Source organism: Protopterus annectens, chromosome 8.part0 (assembly GCF_019279795.1).
Source record: "Protopterus annectens isolate FY-2018-M chromosome 8.part0, PAN1.0, whole genome shotgun sequence".
Taxonomy (NCBI): Eukaryota; Metazoa; Chordata; order Ceratodontiformes; family Protopteridae; genus Protopterus; species Protopterus annectens.
The window spans coordinates 1,303,033,871-1,303,061,426 of record NC_056741.1 but is presented as its reverse complement, the minus strand read 5'-3'; the positions used below and the strand labels follow the sequence as shown (position 1 = coordinate 1,303,061,426).

General features: G+C 42.4%; 1 protein-coding gene across 1 annotated transcript in view; it reads left to right on the top strand.

Moving 5' to 3' along the window:
• Nucleotides 1-27,556, top strand: part of FAM118B (family with sequence similarity 118 member B) — a 718,053-nt gene that overhangs the window by 234,167 nt on the left and 456,330 nt on the right. Inside the window, exon 3 of the mRNA XM_044080824.1 lies at nt 13,947-14,199. Coding sequence (XP_043936759.1) covers nt 13,947-14,199 — 253 coding nt within the window. The remainder of the gene's footprint in view (nt 1-13,946; nt 14,200-27,556) is intronic.

The following is a 27,556-nucleotide window of genomic DNA, read 5'->3' as shown; positions in this document are numbered from 1 at the left end:
GAAAACTAAGGGTAATGCTGCTCAATGCCAGAAGTCTAAATCTCAAGATGGAGGCACTTGATGCACTCCTCAGCATGGAGAACATCGACGTCTGTGCAGTAACTGAAACCTGGTTCAAGGCTCCTGAGAGCACCCCAGCGCTACCAGGCTATACCTCGTATCATGCTTTTCGGCCCCAAAACCCGGGCCGAACCACAAAGGGAGGGGGAGTGTCCATATTCATAAAGGACACCCACACCTCCAGGTTAGTAGCAACACATGAAGCATCAGAGACCATACAGGTGCAACTAACCATAGGCAAAACTGCTATACAACTGGTAGCATGTTACAGACCACCCTCCCAATCTCAAGAACCCCACTCAGCCTTCCTGAAGACATTGGAGGATATGAATGTATCACAAAATACCATCATACTGGGAGACATCAACTACCCAAACATAGATTGGGTACATTATTCTAGCCCTAATACCCTAGCCCAAAGGTTCCTGGAATTCATAAATTCAAATGCACTGGAACAACTAGTCACCTCTCCCACTAGGGGAGATAATATACTAGACCTGATCATCACAAACATGGGGAAAAAATGCTCCACACCGGAAGTATACCCCTCACTAGTGAGATCTGACCACAAACTAATCACCCTGGATATACATATCCCACCTCCACCCCCAGCACAAAAGACCACAGTGAAAAACTTCTCAAAAGCAAACTTCACTCTTCTTAAGACGGAGATGGTATCCTTTAAGCCCACTGTGCCTGTGGATACCACATCCCGCAATGCCGAATCCTTCACAAATGCTTTCTATGGACATATCCAAGAATGCATGGATCATGCAGTCCCAAACAAATCCAAGTCCCTCTCCACCAAATGTAAGCGTCCTGTCTGGTGGACCTCAGCCATAAACAAATTGTATAACAAAAGAAGGAAGCTACTGCACATCAGAGCGAAATCCCATGAAGGGAAGACGTCTCTGATCAACATTAGCAGAAAACTACGTTCTCTCATAAAAACATCCAAGGCAAACTTTGAGAGAAAAATCGCTAAGGACACTAAAGATACCCACAAAGCCTTCTTCAGCTATGTTAGAAACCTGGGCAGAAACCCTCAGATATGCTTAGAGCTGGTTCACAACAACAAAAAATACACTGAACCAACAGATACTGCTAACATTCTGGCTGACAGGTTCAGTGCAAATTTGTCGCGTCCTTCACCCCCAAAAGAAGAAATACTTATCCCAGCTGAATGTAATCTCCCTGTCATCTCAGATGTCCAAGTGAGAACTGCCCTAAACAAAGCAAAAAACACAGCATCAATGGGACCTGACGGTATCCCGGAGTGCGTGTTACGTGAACTCCTAGAGGAGCTAAACCCACATATAAAAATGCTATTTAACCTTAGCCTTACTTCGGGATATGTACCTGTACACTGGCGTACAGCAACAGTGGTCCCACTCCACAAGGGGGGTGCCTCTACAGACCCTGGAAACTACCGCCCCATAAGCTTAACTAGCCTGGTCTGCAAAGCTATGGAAAGAATCATTATGGAACTCATAAACAGAGGCATAGGGGACATACAGACACTTGACCCCACCCAGTTCGGCTTTGTGAAGGGCAGATCATGCCCCATTTGGTATGTACCTCACCCGGCACTTGCAACAGCTGGAGAGACCACAAAAGTACCTCACCAAAAGGATCAAGGGTCTCCAACATATGTCTTATTCTGCCAGACTAAAGAAACTTCAGCTCTATTCAGTAGCATACCGCCTGCTCAGAGGTGATCTCTGCCTGACGTACAAGGCCATGTCCAATCAGGATTTGATGGACATGCTCCACCTCAAAAAATCTGAATCCATCAGGACCACGAGAGCTAAGGACTTAAAGCTCGGCACAAGTATGAATAGGACATGCTGGAGGGATAGATTCATAACCCAGAGGCTTCCCATGCTTTGGAACAGGATCCCAGTTCATATTAGGCAGAGCCCCTCACTGACTCTCTTCAAGAGAAATCTTGATGAGTGGATGGGAGTTCGAAAGTTTACCCCAGGGGTCACATCTGTGTCACTGCTAGACAGGGGCACAGTAAACTAATTCTGTTATATAAGGGGACCTTCATTGTATCACTACTAGACAGAGGCACAGTATTCTAGATTTATTCTGTACATGTTTGTACCATTTCATGGGGTGGCAAAAGCCACATCACTATGGCTAGGCTTATAAATGCCCCAGGGCAGATAGCCTAGTACTATACTATGAAACTATGAAACTATAATTGGTTTGGTATGGTGCTCAAGAAAAAGTTGGCTTTATTTGCATATGATATTATTTTGTACCTGATGGAACCAGAAAAGAAAATCTCATTGTTGTATTACCTCAGCAAGAGCCTGCCTGGGTGTCCTGCAGAGTTCTTCACCAGCAAAGAGAGAAAAGGAAGACTTTGAATGGATTAAGTACCTCTGTTTTGCTTTTTATTGCTTATTTTTACTAGCTGAATTATTCCAACCATTTTTTATTAACTTTGTTACATATTTGAACTTTTTTTTGAATTCTTATACTGTTGCACTTTAATTGATCATTTTTAAGTGTTTTTTCATCTGTTTAATTGTAAAGGGCTACACACTCAAGTGCGATAACCTTCTTTTGCTTTAAAAGTGTTTTTATTCTTGTATCTGCTTTAACTTTTGAAAAAAAAAATCCTATCTCTGTACTCGTTTCCCGCCTTTCTAGAGCTAGTAGTGTCCGGTTTTCAGACCTTGCTGAATTCTGGGCTGTTTGTAAGTTCTGTGTTCCCCAGACCTTTTAAGTTAGAGGAAAGCTTCTCTGTTCATCAGTGAGAGTGGTGAGCTTTGTAACAGCCTATCTGTCACCTGGAAGAGTGGTTGTAGTTTTATTGGCCGTTTTGGGCTATTTCTATTCCTTTCATCTTTCTGTTTAAAAACCCATGTTTGCACAGTTGTTGTGCTTGTATTACATCAGCAAGAGTCTGCCTGGGTGTCCTGCAGAGTCCTACAGCAGCAGAGAGAGAAAAGGAAGACTTTGAGTGGATTAAGTACCTCTGTTTTGCTTTTTATTGCTTATTTTTACTAGCCGCATTATTCCGACCATTTTTTATTAACTTTGCTACTTATTTGAACTGTATTTTTGAATTATTATACTGTTGCACTTTAATTTATCATTTTTAAGTGTTTTTTCATCTGTTTAATTGTAAAGGGCTACACACTCAAGTGCGATAGCCTTTTTCTGCTTTAAAAGTGTTTTTATTCTTGTATCTGCTTTAACTTTTGAAAAAAAAACAAAACAAAAAAACAAACAAAAATATCCTATATCTGTACTTGTTTCCCGCATTTCTAGAACTAGTAGTGTCTGGTTTTCAGACCTTGCTGAATTCTGGGCTGTTTGTAAGTTATGTGTTGTCCAGACCTTTATAAGATAGAGGGAAGCTTCCCTGTTCAGCAGTGAGAGAGGTGAGCTTTAAAACAGCCTGTCACCTGTAGGAGTGGTTTCAGCTCAGAATCTGTAGTTTTATTGGCCATTTTGGGCTATTTCTATTCCTTTCATCTTTCTGTTTAAAAACCTATGTTTGTGCGAGTTTGCACATCATGCAGCTGCGTTTTACTGTGGTCAAACTATTCCTGGTGCCAGAAAGTCTGCTCTTCAGATTTTCTTAGAACTAGCCAGTCTCCTAGTTATAGCACTCTGAACTGTTTCTGTTCTCTTGAACTAGCCAGTCTTCTAGTTTTAGCACTCAAAACTGTTTCTGTTCTCTTGAACTAACTAATCTTCTAGTTTTAGCACTCAAAACTGTTCTGTTCCCTTGAAGTAGCCAGTCTTCTAGTTTTAGCACTCAAACTGTTCCTTGTGCTCAGCACTTGTCCAAATCTCACTGCAAGAACTAAATAATGTACAAATTACTGCAGCACTCAACTTTCCTCACTAATTAAGAGGAAATCAGCTCCTAGTATTTAAATAAATAAGCACTAACCAGGCATGTCCAAGGGTCAGCTCCCGGTGTTTTCTCCTGTCCACCTGATGAATCTGGGCATCTTGGGGCAATGTAACAATTGCCAACACTGACAACCCTCTCCTCCTACCACCCAACACTACAACCTGTGAGAGATGCACTTATATAGCCAAACTAGAAGCCAAGCTCTCTCCAGACAAGATTGGACTAGACAGTCAAAAGGAGAAGCTTAACACCACACTCAACACATAGTCCATCAAAACCTGCACCACCCAAACCCACACATAGTAACACAAAACACACCTGCATTCACGGAGGCTCTCAATAAAAATATGCCCAAACAACAGAGAACTCCTAAGCTGAAACGCAAGCAACCACCACCACCCGAACACTACCCGAACGACACATAGCCCACAAAATCAGTGTGTCACTCAGTCTCAGCCATAAGGCAAAACAACATACCCAACACACTAGTCATTGGCAAATCTGTAGTCAGGCACACTGACGTCCCTTTCACCAGGCTAAACAAGGACAAAGTTACTGTCAGCTGCCTGTCTGGTGCCAGGATCTGCCATATAACGCACGCACTCAGGTCACTCCACAAGAAGTACAAGTATGACTCTGTCATTGTTCATGTTGGAGTGAATGACCTGAGACATACCTCCCTGGACTACATGAAAAGAGACATGTAGGAGCTCTCTGACCATGTGGCCCAGGCAGGTATGACACTAGCCCTGAGTAGCATCCTGCCATCACCCAGAATGATACCACAGTACAAGGACAAAATGATTGACTTCAACAATTGGCTAAGTTTCTGGTGTCATTCAAAGGGGATCCAGTATCTGTCTGCCTGGGACGACATGATCGACAGGCCATGATGCTTTGCCAGAGATGGCCTGCATCTGTTGCTGTTGGGATTCCAGATTCTGGCTAAGGCTGTTGCCACCCCTATAGAGCCTTTTGTAGGCAAGGCTCAAATGCCAACCGCACCACCATATTAGATATGAAGAAGCGAAATCTAAGGGTAATGCTACTCAATGCTAGAAGTCTAAACCTCAAAATGCACACACTCGAGGCTATCCTTAAGATGGAGAGCATCGACATCTGTGCAGTGACAGAGACCTGGTTTAAGGCTCCAGAGAGCACCCCTGCATTACCAGGCTACAATTCTTACCACACCTTTCAGCCACCAAACCTGGACTGAAATACTAAAGGAGGAGGCGTGTCCATATTCATAAAGGATATCCACACCTCCAGGCTAGTTGCTCAACATAATGCCTCTGAAATTATCCAAGTACAATTAACACTGGGCAAGATTGCAATTCAGATTGTAGCGTGTTACAGATCCCCTGCCATGCCCCAGGACACCCACTCCATGTTTCTTGATATACTGGATAATATCAAGATACACCCCAATACCCTAATTTTGGGAGATTTCAATTACCCCTCCATCAGCTGGGAAAACTACTCATGTACTAACTCATTTGCCCAACATTTTCTGGAATTCATCAATTCCAATGCCCTGGACTAGCTTGTCCATACCCCTACCAAGGGTAGCAACATCCTGGACTTGGTCATTACCAATATAGGTAACAGATGCTCCACACTAGTAGTCAACTCCTCGCTGGCCAGGTCCTGACCATAAGCTAATCAGCCTAGACATCCATACCCCCCCCCCCCCCCATTAAGGAAACCACCATAAAAAACATCTCTAAAGCCAACTTCATGCTTCTTAAGTCAGAAGTGGCAAACTTCATTACACCGACACAGATGAAAATAGTGGCACGACTGCTGAATCATATACAAATGCACTGTATAAGCACATACACAAGTGCATGGACTGTGCCATCCCCAACAGAACCAAGATGCTATCCTCCAAAAAAAAGGAAGCCAATCTGGTGGTCCCCTGCCATAAACAAGCTCTACAACTGAAGGAAGAAACTGTTACAAAAAAGATTAAAATCCCACAACTGCAGGAACTCCCTGGTCAGCATCAGCAAGAAGCTGAGATCCCTCATACAATCCTCCAAAACTAGTTACGAAAATAATTTCGCTGTGGATTCTAAAGACAACCACAAAGCCTTCTACAGCTATGTCAAGAATCTCAATGGCAACACTCAGATCTGCTCTGAACTACAACACAATGGCACTACATTTACCGAACCAACTGATATTGCCAACATCCTGGCAGACAGGTTCAGTGCTAACTTCACCCCCCAAAGAGCCCATCCCCATACCGGATGATTGCAAAGCCCCTGAAATCATGGCTGCACAGGTACAGACTGCACTCTCCAAAGCCAAGAACACGGCATCCATGGGACTGGTCAACATCCCAGGCTGTGTTCTTTACGAACTACAGAATGAACTGGCACTCCACCTAAGTACCATGTTCAACCATAGCCTCACTTCAGGCTTTGTGCCTATGGAATGGCACACAGTGACAGTTATCCCACTCCACAAAGGGGGTGCCACCACAGACCCCGGGAACTACTGCCCCATTAGCCTGACAAGCCTGGTCTACAAGGTCATGGAATGCATCATGCTAGAGCTTATAAACAGAGACATAAGTAACCTTCAGACTCTGGACCCCACTCAGTTTGGGTTTGTAAAAGGTAGATCATGCCTCCTAAACCTGACTGACTTCTTAGAAGCAGTCACCAGAGCCATAGATGAGGGTAAGGTGGTGCACACAGCCTATCTTGACCTCGCCAAGGCTTTCAACACCATCCTCCACTCTGGCATTATAAACAAACTCACTGGACTAGGCATAAATCCCTATGTCACAAGATGAGTGGCTAACTGACCCACTGACAGAACCCACACAGTGAAAGTAGCTGACTCCAAATCTGACTTCAGACCAGTGACAAGTGGAGTACCACAGGGTTCAGTCCTGGGTCCTCTCCTGTTCAGTGTCTACTTCTCTGAAGTCCAAGCTAATACAGGTGGTATCTGGCTAACAAAATTCGCAGACGACTGCAAACTAGGAGCCATAATCGATTCACCTAAGGATGTGGACATTCTACAAAGAAGCCTCACTGAGACTGATGCTTGGTGTCAAAGTCATGGCCTAAAGCTCAATGTCAAGAAGTGCATTGTCATCCCCTGTGGGAAAAATACCGTACCCATGAACTACCACATAGGCGGTAGCCTACTAAACACCGAAAGTGTGACAAGAGACCTTGGGACACAGGTGGATAGTAGTCTCTCCTTTGATAGTCATGTCGCCACAGTAGTCAAGAAATCCTTCTATGTGGCACACCTCATCACAAAGGGGTTCTCCTCCAGAAAAAGAGAGGTCATTGTTCCTCTCTATTCGTCCCTTATTAGACCCATCATAGAGTACAATCCCCATTTGGCATGTACCTCGCATGACATCTGCAACAGTTGGAAAGGCCACAGAGGATTACTGGCCTCAAACAGATGCCATACGCCGACCATCTCAAAACACTCAAGCTCTGTTCCATTGCATATAGCCTACTCAAAGGCGACCTCTCCTAATGTACAAAGCCATGTCTAACCCAGACCTGATAGCCACTTACAGAAATCCCAGTCTCTGTGAGCCACAGCTCCAGGGACCTAAACCTTGTCACCACAATAAACAGAACATGCTGGAGGGATAGATTCCTGTCCCAGAGACTTCCCTTGCTCGGGAATAGGCTGCCCATTCATGTCAAGCAGAGCTCCTAATTGGCCCTCTTTAAGAGAAATTTTGACAGTTGGATGGGAAATAGTAAATTCACTCCAGGAATCACTGCTGTGGTTCTGCTCGACAGGGACACAGGAAAATAATTTTCTTGAATGGCGAAAGCCAGGGAACCTCGTTTGGCTAGGCTTGTATAGGCCCTAAGGGCGATAGCCTAGTACTTACCTATGAACCTATGAACCTATGAATATTCTGAGACAGTTCCACTTTTTTTTCAGGGTATAAAATTTATTAAGATGAAACAAAGGCTATAGCTATAAACTTAAGCCAGTCAAAGTAAAACATACCTTGGAGTGCTAAAGGCAGCTTTTACCAACAATAACTACTGTATGTAAATAATAGACTCCGACAATAAAATCTATAAAAACTGTAAAATCCGAGTGAAAATAAACACAGGTGGATAAGCGCTTTCTGCAATACTGCAAAACAGGCTTTACAAGGTACAAAATTCTCACAAATTTATGAACAAAAAGCCTTCATCAGACTTTGTTTTGATTTCTGTTGAATCTGATAAAGTAACTAAACTCGTATCCTCTGTTAATGCCTAAGGATAGTAGAACCATGAATAGATACTGAAAGAAAGTTTACACTTCTGCTACACTTTCTTTCCATGCCATTAAATACCAAACCCATATGACCAGGTACCTTTTTAAATTTTTTGATAATGTGAACAGTCTAATTTCTGAGTTGACTGATTTAGACAATAAATCTTCCCTTATGTCTTTACTTAACTCTGCTATTCAGGTAACAAGACATTCAGTAAAGTGCTGATGTGATGCTGCAAGTGCATCTTATAGAGCTGAAACAACTGGATCTGTTTTAAAAAGATATTTCTGGTTTTATTTTCAGTTACCGCTTGACAATGTCATGACAAAGATGCTTGATACTCTGGATAGAGACTGTCTTTGTGGTCCAGCAACTGCTGAAGTTTTCAAAAACCTACAAAAAAGAGGAAAAGATGTACAGACTTTAAACAACTTTTTCTCTTCCCCCTTCCAAAATTCCACAGGACCTAGCCATCAAAAGTAAACTTTTTCTTTTGCAAAGACCAAAAATCTCAGCAAAAAGTCAACCAATTTTCTAAAAAAAGAAGTGGCAGGAAAAATCCAAAACTGATTTCAGAGATAAAGGATTTATTGCTGACAAGACTTCATACATATGACTGTCATTCTATATGTCAGCCAACTCCCCTCAAATCTTTCAGGGAAACTTTATCAATCCCTGCCTGTTTGGAGACTGAAACTTCAGACATATGGTTTCTCAACACTATTCAGAAGTGCTGCAAACTGCCTTGGAAACTTGCTCATCTCTCTTCTGGAATTCTTCAAGTTCTTCCAAATCAAGAACACCTAGTTTTGCCAGTCCTACAAGGTCTGTACCATCAGAAAAACTTTAGGATTAGTCTCTTACACTCACATAGGATGGGGTTTTACTCAAGGCTTTTCCTTGTGCCCAGAAAAGCGGTCAAATTTTTGACTTGTCAGTCCTGAACATCTTTTTATGAATTTCGAAATTTGAAATATTATTTCTGAAATATTGTCTTCCCATGAAGCCTTTTGGTTAACCTGAGGTTGAAGATGCCTATTTTCACATTCCCATTTATCCAGATCACAGAAAATTCTTAAGATTTTGTACTTTGAGATTTAATTTTCCATTTTCTGTTTTTCTCATTTTTCCTACAAACCCAAGGGCATTCACAAAATGTCTAGCACAAGCATTCTGCAGGCTGCAGGGTATCCACATATACCTTCATTTAGATGACTGTCTCATCTAAGACCCCTTAAAAGACAGACCTGTACAGAATCTTTAGTTCACTATGGATATATTTCTTTGCTTAGGTTTTATTCTAAACCTGAAGAAGTCTTTTGTACAGCAGTCACACATTCGAGTTTTCCTTGCATGTGAACTTAACATTGTTCGCATGATGATATTGCTTCCTCAGGACAAAATACAGTCTCTGATTTCTTAGAAATTCCTTCCTTTCCTTTAGTATTGACCTCAGCAAGCGAGGCATTTAGAGCCCTGGGATGTATGACTTCAGCTATATAGATAATACCTTTTCCCAGACTCCACATGAAGAAGACTAAGTGGTACCTCAAGTCAACATGTGCACAGCATTACCACCCTCTGAACTTCGCAATTCCTGTCTTACGTTTTGTGAAGAAGGAATTCTATGATGGATCAACCAGATATCTTTCTACTTGGAAGTGCCTTTTCTGGTTTCCTCTCCTCTTCGGGAAACCTTCACAGATGTTTCAGACCTGATCTGGAGAGCTTGTTCAATGAATACAAAAGTTCAAGGTGTATGGCCAAGGCAAGACAGGAGCAAATATATAAATATCAAGGAAGGGAAAGCCTTGATCCTGGCCCTTCAGTCTCTTCATCAACTCTGGTCTCTAGGAACTCTTCAAATCTAACAGATAGCACCACAGTCATGTAGTATATCAGTAAACAAGGAGGAACAACATTTGGCATCAATGCAAGTTAGTTGTGAGAGCATGGGAGATTGCTATCCAACACAACATCTTCTTGGGAGCAATTTACATATCAGAGATGAACTTAGTGGCAAATTATTTGAGCAGATCCAAGGCAGACCCTTTTGAATGGATATTAAACAGTGAGGTCTTCCCATAAATTGTTCATCACTGGGGAACTCCACGGATAGATCTAGATACCTTTTCCCTGGACATAGAGCTCAGACTGTTCTGCTTCCAAGTATCATGTCCAGGGGTGTGGAGAACAAGTGCCTTGTCAGTCTGTATAAGGGGAAATTCCTTTATGCATTTCCTCCCTTTACCCTAATTCCAAATGACCTTCTGAAAATCAAGAAAGATAGACAACCCAAAATGCTACTGTTCCCAGACAACATTGGTTCTCCTTTTTTTCTTTTATATAGACAAGGGTAATCAGAATAGTTTACCCCACAGGGTGGACATACTCACACAACAAAAGAGCTTTATCATCCATCCTAACCTGCAAACTTTAAATTTGACCGTTTGAATGATTGGCTTTGATACCATTCACGCAAATTTTTATTAAAGGAGGCTAGAAAACCAACTACAAGGAAATGCTATATTTTCAAATGGACAAGATTTGCAATTTGGTGCCAAAGGAAAGGACAGAACACTTATCAGCTGGGTATCCCAACTATCCTGCACAACTCTGGATCAGCATGCGTTTCTAAAGCACACTTGTCAGCCATTTCTGTCTGTCTATATGGATGCACCTCTTCCTTCACATTATGAGGTGAAAACAATTCCTGAAAGGTGTAATTGGCATCATGCCTCAAAGAAAATATGTTCTTTCTCCTTGAGACCAGAATTATGTATTAGAAGAGTTAACTCTCTTCCCTTTTGAACATGCCTTTTCTGCTTCTTTAAAATTCTGCAAATGGAAGACAGCTTTACTGGTGGCTATGTCTTCTGCTAAAAGAATTGCAGCGTTGCAGGCTCTTATGACATCTCCTCCAGTCCTAATTTTTCACAAAGACAGGATTTCTCTTAGGACTAATCCTTCTTTTATGCCAGAGGTTGTAAATGAAATTTCTTTGAATCATTCCATTCATTTACCAACTTTCTTCCCCTATTCCTCAGAACATTCTTCATCTTCTTTCGGCTTTTCCCAGTTAGGGGTCGCCACAGTGGATCATCTACCCACTCATGATTGGCAGTAGAGTTTTATGGTGCTGAGTTGCCAGCCCGGTGCCCAACCTTCCACGGAAGGCACACACATGCATGCACTCACACCTAGGGCCAATTTAGAGTGTCCATTCCACCTACAGCATGTCTTTGGGATGTGGGAGGAAACCAGAGCACCCAGAGGAAACCCCTGCGACCACAGGGAGGACATGCACACTCCGCACAGAAGGCACTAAACAAAATTAATTCCTTTACGTTCAGCTGTTTACCTCTAATGTGGGCAAAAGGATATGTCTTCCTGTGTCAAAACAGACAGTTTACAGATGGATTTCTTTTGCTGTCTCTTTTTGTTATTATTTTCATGGCAAATTCATTCATGCCAGGCCAAAGCTCACTCTGTGTGCTTTTTACAGGAGTCTGGACTCAAAAACTATTCTAGAAGCAGCTACTTGGTCTTCTATAAACATTCTTACAAAACACTACAAGGTGATGTCTTTTCTAGAACTAGAACTGGTTTTGCCAGATCCATTCTTCAAGGTATTCTGGACTCTAGCTCTATACTTCAGTCCTCCTCCCAGTAAATATAAAAACTTTGTAAATCTTCCCAGTAGTGAGCAATACTGCAACAGTGATCAAATGAAAGACATAGTAGAGTTATATAAGAACTTAGCACAGCAGTGGATGTCTGACTAGATCACTTTTGCAGTATATGCAATGTCACTCTTCAGCCTTTTCACATTTGTGGTTCCTTGGCGGAGTTGAACCTACCCTTTCTTAATCTGAGTAGAGAATGTATGGGCAGAGTGTAAACAGGAAACATCAGAACAGACTTGGTTTACCATCTGAATAGTTTGGAAGTTAAGATAAGTGGTGAGTATATTCGCAGACTTGGGGGGTGGGGAGTTAAACTAAGTAGGGAACATCAAGCAGACTTCCGATTAGATGAGTAAAGGATACCTAAGAAGTTTGTGCACTAAGTAAATATAGGACCAGAGGCGTAGCTAGAATTGGGAAAGGAGGCTTGATTGTCAGTATCAACATTCATTTCTGTGCGTAAATGAATAAAGCTTTTGCAGTCTGGACTGAGGTGTCTCAGCACTTTGTAAATGATCTAACTTATAGCAAGCCTCTTGCTACACATGTACCAATTGGTTTGATACCATGTTTTTAAAAGCAGAAAGAGTTTTAAGTAGATTAAATAAAGGACCTTTTCCTCCTCAATTTACAGTTGAGAGATGCAGGTCATGAAGAAAGGACCTGGGTTGCTCCTTAGATTAGGAGATTAAGAGAGACAGATAAGGAAACAACATTTTTTTTTTTGCTACTCAGCTTAGAGTTGAAGGGCACATATCATGAAAATGGACCTGGATTGTTCCTTAGGTGAGGCTCTCCAGATCAGGGAATGGCACTTGGAGCTAGATGAGCCTGCTGTGGCTCTGTATGGTGCATCTGGACAGACTAGATGTTAAACTTAATCAGAAAAATATATTTGAATTGGTAACTAAGCTAAGTAAGAACCATCTTGGCAGATATGGGTTTAGCTAATGCTGGTATATCTAGGTAAGCTAAGTGTTAAGCCAGGAAAAAAATATCTACGTAGACTCAATACTTAGCTAAGCAGAAAGGCAACCATTTGAAATATCAGGACCCGCTTCAGCGAATCCCGAAATATGGAGACTGAATGGCCAAAGGAACAGGCTTACATATACTAAGTCCAAGATGCCATTTCTTGGAATAATTCCCTTTCACCAAGGTATGGCGATCTTAGAGTTGGTATATATAAGTTTGGGTGTCCGACATGGGATGGTGCATGGGGAGAAAAAAGAAGGAAGGGGAAAATATTTACTTTCTGGCATTGTCTTTTGTATTTGTGCTGTACATTTTAATAGCACTTCAAGTAACCTGCTGCTAGTTTTGCTTCTGCTGTCCCTGAGTGGTTCCTGTTGGTGTCTTGCATACACTTCTGCAGATGTACTTGGATAAATTAGAATGCTAACAGCCACTCCAAACAGTTTGTGCTGAGATTTTGAAGGCCAAAGAGACATAACTTACAACTGAAGAGAGCGATGGAGAAAGGGAGGAAAGAAGGATAAGAGGTAACATGAAGAAGTATTTTTTTATGAAAGTGCACTGGTTGTGTATTTTAGAGTCCCACCAGAACTAATAAAGAAATGTTCATAAATACCTGAAATTCACATAGAGGAATCTTCATAAGGAAGCAAATCTAGGCATCTGAATATGAGGTGTTCATTTTTTTAAAATACAGGTTATATGGGTAGAATGATTCTTAACTGCATACTTTTCTTTACTTCTGTGTAAGTGGTCACATAGCCACAGAGTAATTTTCCATCTAGGGTTCTTGCACTGTCAGATTTATTAAGTCCTGAACTGTCCATCTATGGCACTCTGTCATGTTTCTGGGAAGGTTTTAATGTCCTAGAGTACTGTGTGGTTTATGTAGCTGTCCAGGGGCACACAATTTATAACTAACTCTACTGATTACTTAACCTGTAATTCTATGTGGTTTTGTCCGGATGATGTAACTTTTAAGCTTTGCTGCCACTTAATTCAGTTTGGTGAACTCCACATGGTTGGATTTAAAGGAGCCCTCCAGTGAGAACTGACTGCTATTTTGTTTCTGTGACAGAAAGCTACTACCAAGCTTGAAGACAAAGCGTCCTGATGAGCTAGTGCTGATGATTGGGACTGGCATTAGCGCAGCTGTTGCACCTCAAGTTCCAGCTCTGAAATCCTGGAAAGGGTTAATCCAAGCTCTCTTGGATGCTGCTAATGACTTTGATCTGCTAGAAGACGAAGAATGCAAAAAGTTCCAGAAAAGTCTGCGGGAGGATAAGAATCTTGTTCATGTTGCCCATGACCTCATACAGAAGCTTTCTCCGGTCAGTAAATCTAATTTCCTAGCAAACTTATATTTAATATTTAATATATACTAACTAATGCTGATTGATGTCTACCTTTGTATCACAGTACTCAAGCATATACCTGTGTGCATTAGTATTGTAGAACATATGCTGAATCTGTTAAGATGCATGCTTTGTGCTAGGGCTCTTTGAGAGTCATAGCATGTAATATGATGTTGAAGCTTTGGGATGCATCTGGTGGTATCTGAGGTGTACTGAGGCATCAGAGTTATGGCAAAATGTTGTTTTACATTAGTTTTGAGACATAATGTACTGTTGCTGCAGCATCAACCATGTTCTATGGTAAGATAGCTCCAAGGAATACTTTGTAGTGATAAAGCTCTCAACAAATGCCTACTGCTTGAATTCTGATATATGCTGTGCAGTTACAGCTATTAGGTGTACTTTACACTACTAGAATCATAGGAAGAGACTTCGGTGTCAGTGCCATGGAGGTATATTAAGGTGTCAGAGCTACAGAATGAATACAGTGGATTAGAGATATAAAGTAAATACCCGATGACTAATTTATGAGACCTATGAAATGGAACCAGCTTTTAGCTATATCAAACAAAAAAAATTTAAAGCAAAAAAATCTGAGACATATCAAAGGGAACCATTTTTAACTATTTCAGAAAACGTTAAAGCAAAGAAATATGTAGAATTCTTGTTCTTATCTAAGCTGTGGGAGTATTTCTTTACAGTTTGTTCCTTTTATCACTGTTTGTTAAAAAAAAGGGCACCATAGTGCTAATACTGTGAAGTACATCCTACAAAGTGATATGTCTCTTCTTCAAAGATTTGCAGACGTGTATTGTGTTGATGCTTGCAAGGTTTAAAAATACTGTTAGACATAACATGTTTGGTGGAGATTGCTGTGCTCAGGGATTTCACTTTCTCAGTTTAAAGTGACCGTGGAGTTAGAATATTTAAGTCTAAGGCTGTAGTGGGTGAAGCATCTATCATTGTAGGTTGGTTGGGTGGGGGTGGGAGGGGTCTTAGGCCTAAGATTTTTGTTTTTGCTTTTTGTTTGCTGATGTCCATTTGTTAATACCACATGCATCATAGAATCAGGTATCTACAAACATTTTTTTTTTCATTTGATATTTGTACATTTTTGCCACACAGTAAGAAGTGTGAGAAGTCTGACAATTGAGTGTTACTACTTAGTTGACAGAAATATGGCATTATTTCATGGAATCACCACTGGATTTGTGCACTAGTTTCAGCAATTTAAAGGGGTATAATATGGTGATTGTTATTAAACTGATTCTGAATAGTGTCATACTGCTATGATTAGATGCTGTGTTGTCTATTTAAACTACTGGGTTTTAGTTTTTCAAGTGTAAACTGGTCATTCAAAACCTTACTTTGTTTATTCTAGTAAGTATTTATGCATAGCTCTGTGTTTTGCTCATGTTTTATGTTTTTATTGCTGTAATATTCATGACTTGTACAATGGGTGTATTTTGATTATTAAACTGTGGTGTTAATCGTGTAGATATAGTAGCAACGAGTTAATCACTTTTCTTCACTCTAAGACTGCTTTGTGAATTGCACCAGCTGACTGCCTGGGGAAGGATCCCACAACTCCAAAGACCTGTCCCCCGTATTTGTCTGATCTTTTCATAAGAATATCCTGCTCTTGTTCTGATCACTCCTCATACTACTTTATTGAATTATCACTAAGACAAAGGCAAAATACATTTATATAACAGAAAACAAACAATATTAACATGTTCCTAGTTAGAAACATTATACTTCACACATATTCTTTTGTATAACTATCATCAAGCCAACTTTTCATAAATTGCTCAGTTCCTACCTTCCATCCAAAACATTATTCTGCATGTATTGTTCACACAGTTCCCACTTTTTTCTATAGAGTTTGTTCCTATAATTTTCTAAAGATCCCACTTCCATTTATTTTATCTGTTACAACATTCAGTACTTCAAATACAGTTGGTTTAGATTGAAATCCAATTTCTAATAACGGCTTTTTTTTGCAGCCACCAGAATTAAACTTAACAAGTCCTTACTATGTGTAGGCAATTCAGATCCTGTATCCCAGCTCAAAAATAAATAAATAAATAATTTCCTGAGTTGCAACCATTTGCTCACACAATATTTCTGACAGAGTACCGTGTAGGGATTTTTTAAAGTCTGCCAACTCATTACACACCCAAAACATATATTCCCAGTCCACTCTTTCTTCCTCATCATACCTTCAATATTTGACTTCTACCTGAGGAAAAATTCTTTGGAGTCTGCTTGGGCTACAGTCTTCCTTAGTCTTAAGCTACGGTTGAGTACTGATGACAGAGCATTTAGCATTTATGTTATGTATGTGTGTGTGTGTGTGTGTGTGTGTGTGTGTGTGTGTGTGTGTGTGTGTGTATATATATATATATATATATGTATATATGTATATATATATATATATATATATATATATATATATATATATATATATATACATACTATACCATAAGCCTGTTTCTTACAAACTTGTTTTTTGGCATTTATTAGCAACACCATTAAGCATAATTTTAAAGTCTTTATTTTTAATATAGGATATTGCTGACATTTATTGATAAGTTAAATTTAATGTTGCCTTGTCTTGTTTTGTCAGACCTCATTTAGCATTAAATACTACTTGTTTCCATACTATATGGTAGTCTGGACTAATGCTTATAAAGCATTGTGGAGTCCAAAATCTGTACCATTGCCAACAAATAGGGTAATTGGGCTTACATATATGGGACGTGTGCACTAGCGCCTTGGGTAATGGCCAACACCTGTCACATCCATCTAAGCTGTAAACTCCGTACTCCAGAATAGGGTTATAATTTTTAACTCCTCAGGAGTTCAGCAATCTTGGTCTGACCTCAGTGGTTTAGTGTCAGCTTACCAACAATAACTGAGACTTAAACTGTTTTTCATATACATACGCACGCTCAGAATATTTTCTAGTAGAGGATACTGATATCTTTCTAGTGAAGGTACCCCCTTACCTCTGTTTGCAGAAAAATGCCATCATTCAGACTACTAATCTGATACCAAAACCTCAGTTACTGATCACTCTTAATGAGCCAACCAGCATTACATTATGATAGCTGAAGAAGAACAGATAGGAACATTACAGTAATGCTGTGAGTCTACCCTTCATGAGATAAATAAATTATCAACTGTAGTCTTTGCCAAATGAACAAATGAAAACTGATTAAAACTGATTAATTTAAAAAAGTTATGGTTGTAGATACACAGCAGTATTGCAGTTGCACAAAAAAGCAAACTATAAAGGCTTCATACAGACAAATTGCTGATAGAAAACTAACTGCATCCGTAGACATTATTTATGGCTGATGATGGTAGCTTTGGGATGTAAAAAATTCCAACAAGTCTGTAATCCAAGTGTCGTGATGTAGCTTTCTGTGTCATTTAGAGTTCCCAGTCGGGATTACAGTCTCAGACAAGCAGAAGTAAAAGGATGGTAGTAGCTCTGGTGAAGTACACTCAGTGATTACACAGATTCTTCCCAAGTCTCAGTAATAATCCCTGACAACAAGAAGGAAAAAGGGAAGAAGCAGAACACCCCACAAAGGTTAAAGGTATTTCAAACACAAATAAAATGTGTCTCTCCTTTTGAAGCAAGCCGCAGAATTCTCAGACATTCTGTTCAATTATGACGTAATGCAGCTTTTGAATAAAGCAGTGAGTAAACAACCAGGAACAATTTTATATTTTTAAACGAAAACAGTTCTAAATTCTACACATTTAATGAGATACACAACTATTTACATTTTTAAATTCAAGACATCATGTATTATTTGACAGTGGTCATAGAGAAAAGTATATACACAGTATCATATAAGTAAATAATTCTGAAAGTAAATTGGATAACATGGAACAATCATTTCAGTATAACACTTTAAATGTAGGTCAGTGTTAAACAGTAGAGGAAGGCTATCCCATAGATTCTAAAATAAACATTATACTTTATTCAACAGAGTTTAATACGATGGAGACATCAATGATAATATGCTGAAGCTTATCATTGTCTGGTTTCGGTTGTACTGGAGGAGTTCACCATGTGATACATCACATTATTTTTTTGGCTACACCATACAACATGTTTGGTGTGTGTAAGAAGAGTTGCACAACTCATGCATGTATTGTGTTTCTGTTCTGTAAACTGGGTAGTGTGACACTTGTCTGCATTTTTCTTCATACACACCTTCGAGAACTTTTAGTTGCTAGGTTAGGGGCCAAAGATGGTTAATTTAAAAATGTGCGTTCCTTTCTCTTAACTTCCCATTGTACACAGCAATGATTTAATCATTTAATGTTCCCATTATCAGCAGTCCATTCTTACTTGTTTTTATATTGAACAGCAACTCTTAAAATGAGTGCAGTAGTTTGTACTTACATCTATTTGTTCAGCTGATGCGTGAGCTGGTGTGCTTCACATCAGTACAAAAGGCCCACTTTGCCCATTTAGCCTTTCCTCTTATCCTCATATGATCTTTCATCTATTAGTTCCTCGCCTCACCAGTGACCAGATGAGTGCTTGTTCCTGCCAATGCATGTTTTAGCATATTTAACATTTAATGACTGCTGAAGGCACATTGCATTTAACTTCTATATGAAAGTATTTGCCATAGGGGACTATTTAATAAACATTATAAAAGGTGTTTTGTTTTGCATTATTCCCTATAAATCTGTAAATTTGCCCCCCCCCTTCCTGTAGACACAGGAGCCCTATTTCCCAGAAATAGTTTAGATAGATAGATAGGAGATCTTTTGCTCACCAGAAACTAAATGCTCAGAAACAGTGGGCATAGGTTCTTAGGTTCATAGGAGGTTACTAGGCTAACAGCCCTAGACCCTTTACAAGCGTAACGATGATGTTCTTAATGTTTCACAGTTGCAGTCATTGCACTTAGGTTATCCTGCTGGCAGGCTACCCTCAGTCAACCTGAATTCCAAAGTCTAGGTCCGGCGTCGGTTGCTGTCGCCTCTTCCCTGACGTCAGTGCGCCAGGGGTATAAAAGATGCAGCCGACGCCATTTTCTTCAGTCTTTCTTGCTGCGCGGTGCCCGAAGCATAAGCAGTTCGCAAGTGCCAGTCAGCCGACTCCTGAGATTTTCGTGTTCGAATTTCAGATCCGAAGTCTTCATTAAAAGCCAAGTACCCCGTTGGGGAAACTTTTTTCTTGCTCCAGACCGATGTCAGAAAAAGTTAATAATTGTATTTCTTGTGGGAAGCAAATACCTCATAAGGACTTTCATTCTTACAGTATTCCTTGCCTAGACCCTGACCACGACGTTGTTAGTTGTCGGTTTTGTGCTAGATTTAACCAACGCACTATTAAGCTACGGTACGATTTTGCATTACACTGTTTTGGCAGAAGATTTAATTATACGATGTCGTCAGACAGCCATTTGACTACCGCAATTCACAAGAAATGCAAAGAAAAAGAAAAGGACAGGCATCCAAGGTCCAAAACCGATGACGAGGCTTCTTCTAAGCCATTTGCCGGTTCTCAGTGAGGCACCTTCGCAGCCCCTGACGCCCGCTACTCTAGATCCGCAGGCCGCTACCGATGCCCACATGGAGTCGCCTAGGCCACTGGAGGCTCAAGGTATTGGACCTTCGGAGACTACTCCCTCAGATGGGTCCAGAGCCGCTGAGCAGGCATCGGCTTCTGAGGGTGTTTTCAGGCCAACTCAATTATACATTAAAACGACTTCACCTTCAAAGGCAAAGACTAAAGAACCCTTAAAGACAAAGAAACAAGTACAACAGCTTCATGGACAGGCCTCCATGCCCAAAAAACAGATGCTCAAAATGGCTGAAGACTTAATTACTTTGATCAGGGGTTCCCAACCCCCACCTGATAAAAGGCCTAGGCAAGAGACAGAATATGAATCTTCAGATCAGGTTTCCTTTTCATCTGATTCCTCTTCTGATCAGGAATACTCTCTTCCTCCCTATGAGGATTCTGATGCTGAAGAATCTATCCCTTCAGCCTCTCCTCCTGAGGATTACTCTTTTGGGGAAACCTTGCATACCATGAGGGAGCATTTCCACTGGGAGAGCCAAGATTTTTCAGAATCTAAAAAAAAGCTCAGAGACTTCCTTTTACTACCACAACACAGGCCCCTAGCTATTCCACCTGTGTTAGACATTGTTGATGATGTATTTTCAGAGTCCAGTCTGACCCCTGACTCCTTACCTCCAGCTCCTGTTAAGCCGGACAGGTACTACGGGGTTTCTGACTCTCATAAATTCCTTTTCAAAAACCCTGCTGCTGACCCAGAAACTATCTCTCAGGGTCCCAAAGGGGTCAAGGCTTCTGCTGCAAAAAACCCTACCCCCTCTGACAGGGATTCTAGGGCATTGGACAGATGGGGAAAAAAGATTTACACTTCCGCTATCTTGGCTATAGGGCTTTAAATTGTCAGTGTCATATGCTGAAATATCAGCAATATAGTATGTCACTGCTTAAACAGAAAATGTTGACAAATTCTGAATGTGCAGAAAACAAAGAAATGCAGGATGTATTGCATGCAGCTGAACAAGTTGGAAAGCATACTTTGCAATGTGGTTTTGATTCTTTGGAGGCCTCCTGCAGAGCCGCTGTTACGGATTCTGTCACCAGGAGGCATGCTTGGTTAAAGGAACAAAGTCTGCCTGATCATGTCAAAGCAATATTATTAGATGCCCCATTACATCATGATACTTTGTTTGGTGTTAAAGCAGAAGAGGTGTTAAAGAAAATGGAGGACAAAGCTAAATCTATGCAAACGGTTAAGGATTTCTTACGGGTTCAGCCTCCAAGATTTAGCAGACACTGGCCTACAAAGAATTGGTCCTTTCCAGTGTCAGACAGACCACAAAGGGGCAGATACAGACGCCCAAGAGGCAGATCCCAGCCTCAAGGTTCGTACAGGTCTAAACAATGGGGTGCTTCTACCTCCAAAAGTGGAGAAGACAAATCACAGCCATACAGGAAACAGTCCCAATGACTTCCCCCTGCCTGCACCAAGCACTTATCTTCTGGCAGCACCTTTAGGTGGAAAACTAGCACTTTTTTCTCAAAACTGGCACATAATAACCCAGGACAAATGGGTCCTAGACGTAGTGTCACAGGGCTACAAGTTTCACTTCCATACCCTGCCAAGGATAAACGGTTGGTCAGACCTGCCAAAACATCAATGGGCAGAGGCACAAAAGCAAGTCTCATCCCTCATGGACATGAGGGCCATTCAACAAGTACCAGAGCAAGAGCAGGGACAAGGATTTTATTCAAGACTGTTCTTGGTACCAAGAAAGGACAAGACCTGGAGACCAATACTGGACCTATCTATTCTAAATACATTTCTGAATATACCAAAATTCAAAATGTTGACTCTACAGCAACTTCTGCCCATGCTGGGCAAGAAGGCTTGGCTTGTGACTTTAGACCTAAAAGAGGCATACCTGCATGTCCCAATCAGACAAACATGCAGAAGATACCTCAGATTCAAAGCTGGCTCAATGCATTACCAATTCTCTGTACTACCCGTTGGCTTATCTACTGCGCCCAGGGTCTTCACAAAGTGCCTGGCACCAGTAATTGCATTCTGCAGACAAAGAGGAATACAAATATATCCTTACTTGGATGACTGCCTCATTCAAGCAGAGAACAAGGACATTCTACTGCAGCATCTGGCGTTTGTAAAGAGATTTCTAACAGGCCTAGGGTACACAGTTAACAAAAAGAAATCAAAACTAGTACCCACTCAAGAGATAATATTCCTGGGTGCAAGCTTAAATACAACTGTCCAGATGGCTTATCTCATGCCAGACAAACAAAGTCAACTGACTACCTATTTCAACCTGTTGGCAACAAAGGCCCAGTTATCTGCAAGAAAAATTCTGCAGGCTTTGGGCTTCATGGCATCCTGCATTCTACTAATTCCATATGCGAGACTGCATATGAGGAAACTTCAATGGTACCTAAAAAGTGTTTGGACTCAACATTGCCACAGCCTGGAAACAATAAATGTGAGAGTGTTCAATCTCGCCGTTTGTTCTTACACATGGGTGTCGGAGCCGATCCTCGGCTCTGAGTCGGCTGCTTAGCAAAGCTTTGCATCCAGAAGAAGCTCGAGACCAACCTATCTCCCACAATTCCCTCTGCCTTTACCTCAGATCTAGTTTGCCGCTGCAACCGATCGCATCGTTTCTGAACAGCTCTGACCAACTGGGAAGATAAGATAACTTTTTTCTTAGAAAATTTTCTTGAAAATTTTTAGGATTCTTGACACTTATATTTAGTGTGTGTGTGTGGTCTGGTCATCCTTTTTCTATTATATATAGTTTATATATATATATATATATATATATATATATATATATATATATATATATATATATATATATATATATTGTGTAGGTTTACCTTAGGGCCTACCCCACTACTACTAAACTTGGATTTGATACTTGCAAATTTATTGCTAGTGACTTACTAACCTAATTTGACAGTGTTTGTGATAGTGTACAGTATTTTTCTTACAGAATGTCTGAGAAAACTAAGTCAGGATTTAAGAGGTGTCAGTGTGGGCAGAAGATGTCTGTCACCGACAACCATAGCTCCTGTGTCTACTGTCTTGGCCCTCTCCATCTACAGGAAGACTGTTCTATTTGTCATTCCTTTAGAGGAAGGGTCATGACAGATAGGCGCAGGAAGCTTATGGACAGAAGTCTTTTGAAGCCTGCCTTCCAGGAGGCTCTTGACAAGTCAGACCAGGCTTCTAGATCCTCGAAGGAGTCGAAGACATCGGAGCCCATGTCATCGGCTCCGAGTTCTTCGTTTAAGGTTCGTTCACCGGTTCCACAGACTTCGGGGCCGAGTGTCGAACTTCTGTCTGTCACCGAGCCTCGAGTCTTGGAACCGGTGACGGAGCTTCCACCTCCTGCTCTGTTAAGGTCGGCACCGTCCTCGATTCCTTCGACTCGGTCTTCCAGGCCCCTCTCCGACACCGACGTAGATTGTGTGGTGCAGAAGTTAATGGAGAACACGGCCCTGTCCAAACTCATTGCAGTCTCCTCTCAATTGGTGTCGAGACTCCAAGGCCTTCCTTTATCTCCATCTGATCCTCCTCCGAGGCCTACTCAGCCTTCGGAGCTGGGAGACGATCTGATGATAGTGGAGCCCTTGGTGCTGGAACCGTCCCTTTCTCGGTCGGCACCGTTGACCTCGACTCCGTCGGAACCATTACCGGACTCGCGGAGCCGACGATCTATCCTTGGTTCCAGGACCGAGAGTCGAACCGATGTTTCGGTGCCGACTCTCCCCCTCAGCGCCTCGGCACGGATCACTTCGGCTCCGTCCTCGGGGTCGATGCCCTTGGCTTCCACGTCAGAGATACCTCCGCGTTCTTCGGAACCGGGGGCTTCCTCGGCTTGGGGTCCAGGGGCCTTCGACCTTATGAGGAAGGTATTGTCTTCTCAGACAACCACTTCAGCAGAAGCAACTTCTCCCTCCCATAAAGGTCTGTTGTCTTCTTCTGCACCCACGACTACACAAAAGCGTCGAGCACCAGTGTCTCAGCCACTCCCAGAGGGAGCCCCTTCTTCCTCGGAGGCTTCATCGGATGCCCCCCCCAATGACGTTCTGAGGAAAAGATTGTGCAAGAGGAGGCACTTAGATTCTCCACAAGAATCCTTAACATCGGATACTGACTTGGATGAGTCAGAAGGGTCCCCAAAATCACCTACGGAGGATGTCTCCTTTTCTGACATCCTGGAGATCCTGAAACAGAGAGGTGATTGGCAAGCCCTACCCCCTTCTGAGGATGAGTCGGTTCTGCTGAAGGCATTTGGTGCTCACCCTTCTTCCTCCTGGGTCACTCCACCCTTCGACGAGTTGATGGAATTAATTGCTCGAAGGGCGTGGGAGACACCTGACACAGTGGAGCCAGTTCCCAGGAAGCCTAACAAATATATAACTGCCCCTCAGGATAAGTCATACCTCACTAAGGGAGTTCCAGTGGACGCTATGGTGGTGGCAGCTGCCATGAAAAAGGAGATGTCCGAATCTTCCTCGTCTGTTCATCCTCCTAACAGAGACTCTAGGACCATGGACTGATATGGGAAGCGCATTTTCAGCTCAGCAACTTTTTCCATGCGATCGCTGAGCTACTTGACACACTTCACAAGATTACAGAGGGATCTAGTCAAAGAGTTGGGAGATACCCTCCAGGGTAGTACAGATGCTGCTGTCTTGGATAAGGTTACAGCACAGCTCAATACCCTTACATCGATTGTGAACTCGTCCATGAGGCTCATCTCGTATGTGGCCGAAGGGTCGAGTAGGGCTGCAGCTTCAGCGATTGCTCTTTGTAGACAATCCTGGATGCGCCTGTGCTCCTTTGCGGAAGCCTTCAAGTCTTCCTTTACTAATGCCCCCTTTGATGGCGCCACTCTTTTTGGCCCCAAAGTAAAGGAGACCCTGACCCGGTGTGAGCAGGAGGGAAAGACTCTGTCTGCTGTCGGAGTCCGTTTTTCCACCCCATCCAGACCGTACCACAAAGAGCAACGAGGTGGAAAGATGTGGTTTCATAAACCCCAGGGTTCTTTCCCAGGCACACAGGGTGATGTCCCCTCCAGAGGCGGGGGGGGCAGAGGTGGAAGATGCCGCCCTGGCGGCAGAGGGGGTCTGCAGAACCAAGGCGACAGGGATACCATCCCTGGGAAGCCTTTCCAGCACTCCTGAGAGGAGGCCCGACTGTCCTGCTCTGGAGGCAGTCGGAGGACGCTTAGCTTTATACCCTCAGGCCTGGCAAAACCTTACTTCAGACAAATGGGTAAAAAGCATTATTACCAGAGGTTACAAAATTCCTTTTGTATTCACCCCGTTACCACAAAAAAGATTCCCAGATGTACCACCCCATCTGCGAGAACCTGCAGCTATAGAAATCTCAAAGCTGCTAGAAAAAAGAGTCATCCAACCAGTCCCGGCGGACCAAAGAGGATCCGGAACTTACTCAATGTTCTTTTTAGTTCCAAAAAAGACAGGGGACTGGAGGCCAATTCTGGACCTAAGCAATCTCAATACGTATGTTCAGAAAGAAAAGTTCCGGATGGTCACGCTTCAATCGATCCTTCCGTTCTTACAGAAGGACGACTGGATGTGCTCAATAGATCTCAGGGACGCCTACTACCACATCAAAATGGCCAGAGCGTCCAGAGATCACCTGCGCTTCTGGCTGGGAGCCAGCCACTTTCAGTTTTGGGCCCTGCGTTTTTGGTCTAACCTCAGCCCCCAGGGTTTTCACCAAATGCACGGCAGTGGTAGCATCTCACTTGAGACGCCTAGGATTCGTGGTGTTTCCGTAGCTGGACGACTGGCTCCTTTCTGCCACCACCGAGCGTCAACTGATACAGGCCAGGGACTACACACTCAGCCTTTGTGTTCAGCTAGGGATTTCGATAAATTTCAAAAAATCTGCGTTACAGCCCTCACAGCATATTTCATTTATAGGGGCAGATCTAGATACCCGTTCTTTGCTACTAAAACTCCCCTCCGCAAGAATAGCTTCCCTACAAGAACACGTATCTCTCCTACTATTGTCCAAAAAGTCCCCAGCCAAACTAGTCCTGAAAGTCTTGGGACTCATGTCAGCTTCCCTCATTGCAGTTCCCATGGGGAGGCTACACATGAGAGTTCTCCAATGGCTGCTGTTCGCACAGTGGTCATTCCAACAGTTACCACTGACACACGAGATTCACATTACGAACACCTGCAAAGCACACCTGTCTTGGTGGTTACAGAATCACAATTTCATCAGCGGCCGACCATTTGTGTTACCCACACCAACAGCCACAGTGACCACGGACGCTTCCCTGATAGGGTGGGGGGGCATTTTTCAGGGACAGACAGTCCAAGGCGAATGGACCAGTTTAGAGTACAACCTGCACATCAATGTTCTAGAGATGAGGGCAGTGTTTCTAGCGTTGCTACACTTCTCCCCCCTTCTACCTCTAGGGACCATTGCAGTTCAGACAGACAACATATCTGTAGTCTGGTACATAAACAAACAAGGAGGAACCAAATCTTACCAGTTGTGCAGAGAGGCCATGAGAATTTGGCAATGGGCAGAATCCACGGGTTGCTTTCTGATAGCAATGCACATCCCGGGGTTATCCAACGTCATAGCGGACAGGTTGAGCAGAGCCATCCTGTTACCTCACGAGTGGTCCCTCAACCAGATAGTGGTGGAAAGGATCTTCCGCAAGTGGGGCCAGCCTTGCTGCGATCTGTTTGCGTCTCCAATGAACACCAAATGCAGAAGCTACTTTGCCCTTCTACCCCCTCCAGGGGATGTCCCCAGGGACGCTCTGATTCACGATTGGCCCCCGGGTCTCCTGTACACTTTCCCCCCCTATACCTCTGATACCGAGATTTCTTCAGAAAGCCAAGGACCAGGAAAGGACTATAATTCTCATTGCCCCATTCTGGCCTCGACAGATTTGGTTCCCCTTTCTTCAAGCTCACCAAATGCGGGAGCCCTGGATTCTGGACCCGGTGACAGATCTACTGACTCATTCGTCAGGAGCTCCCCACCCGTCACTCCTGTCCCTCAAGTTAGCAGCTTGGCTGCTCCGCTTCCCTACTTAGCCAGGTCTGATCTTCTCTCTCCAAGGTTCAGGACATTCTGGTAGCCTCTCATAAGGCTTCCACTACTAAAATTTACACCGTAAGTGGAAACGTTTCATCTACTGGGACTACACAGCATTTAGATCCCTTAGTAGCCCCTCTAAACAAGATTTTGGAGTTCCTGTCCATACTGTTTCATCAAGGGGCCTCTACTGCTACTTTAAAAGTTCAATTGGCTGCGATTTCGAACTTCCATGTAGGAGAGAACGGAGCGCCCATTATGGCTCATAGGCTTTGTAAAGCCTTCTTAAAAGGGTCCTTTCATCTTAGACCAGCAGTTAGGTTTCCTACAGCTCCTTGGAATCTAAATCTACTCTTATCCCAACTAATGTTACCACCCTTTGAACCAGCTTCTTCCTGTTCCTTAAAGTTCTTGTCCTGTAAAACTCTTTTCCTAGTAGCTATCACTTCAGCCAGACGAGTATCAGAACTTCAGGCTCTTTCCATTAAGCAGCCATATTTAATTTTTCACCCGGACAGGGTATCATTACGCACCAACCCTTCGTTCCTCCCTAAGGTTTGTTCAGTTAACAACATTAATCAGTCCATTGAGCTTCCCACATTTTTCAAAAATCACTCCAATAAGCTGGAATATATGTTGCACAAGTTGGACATTCATAGACAACT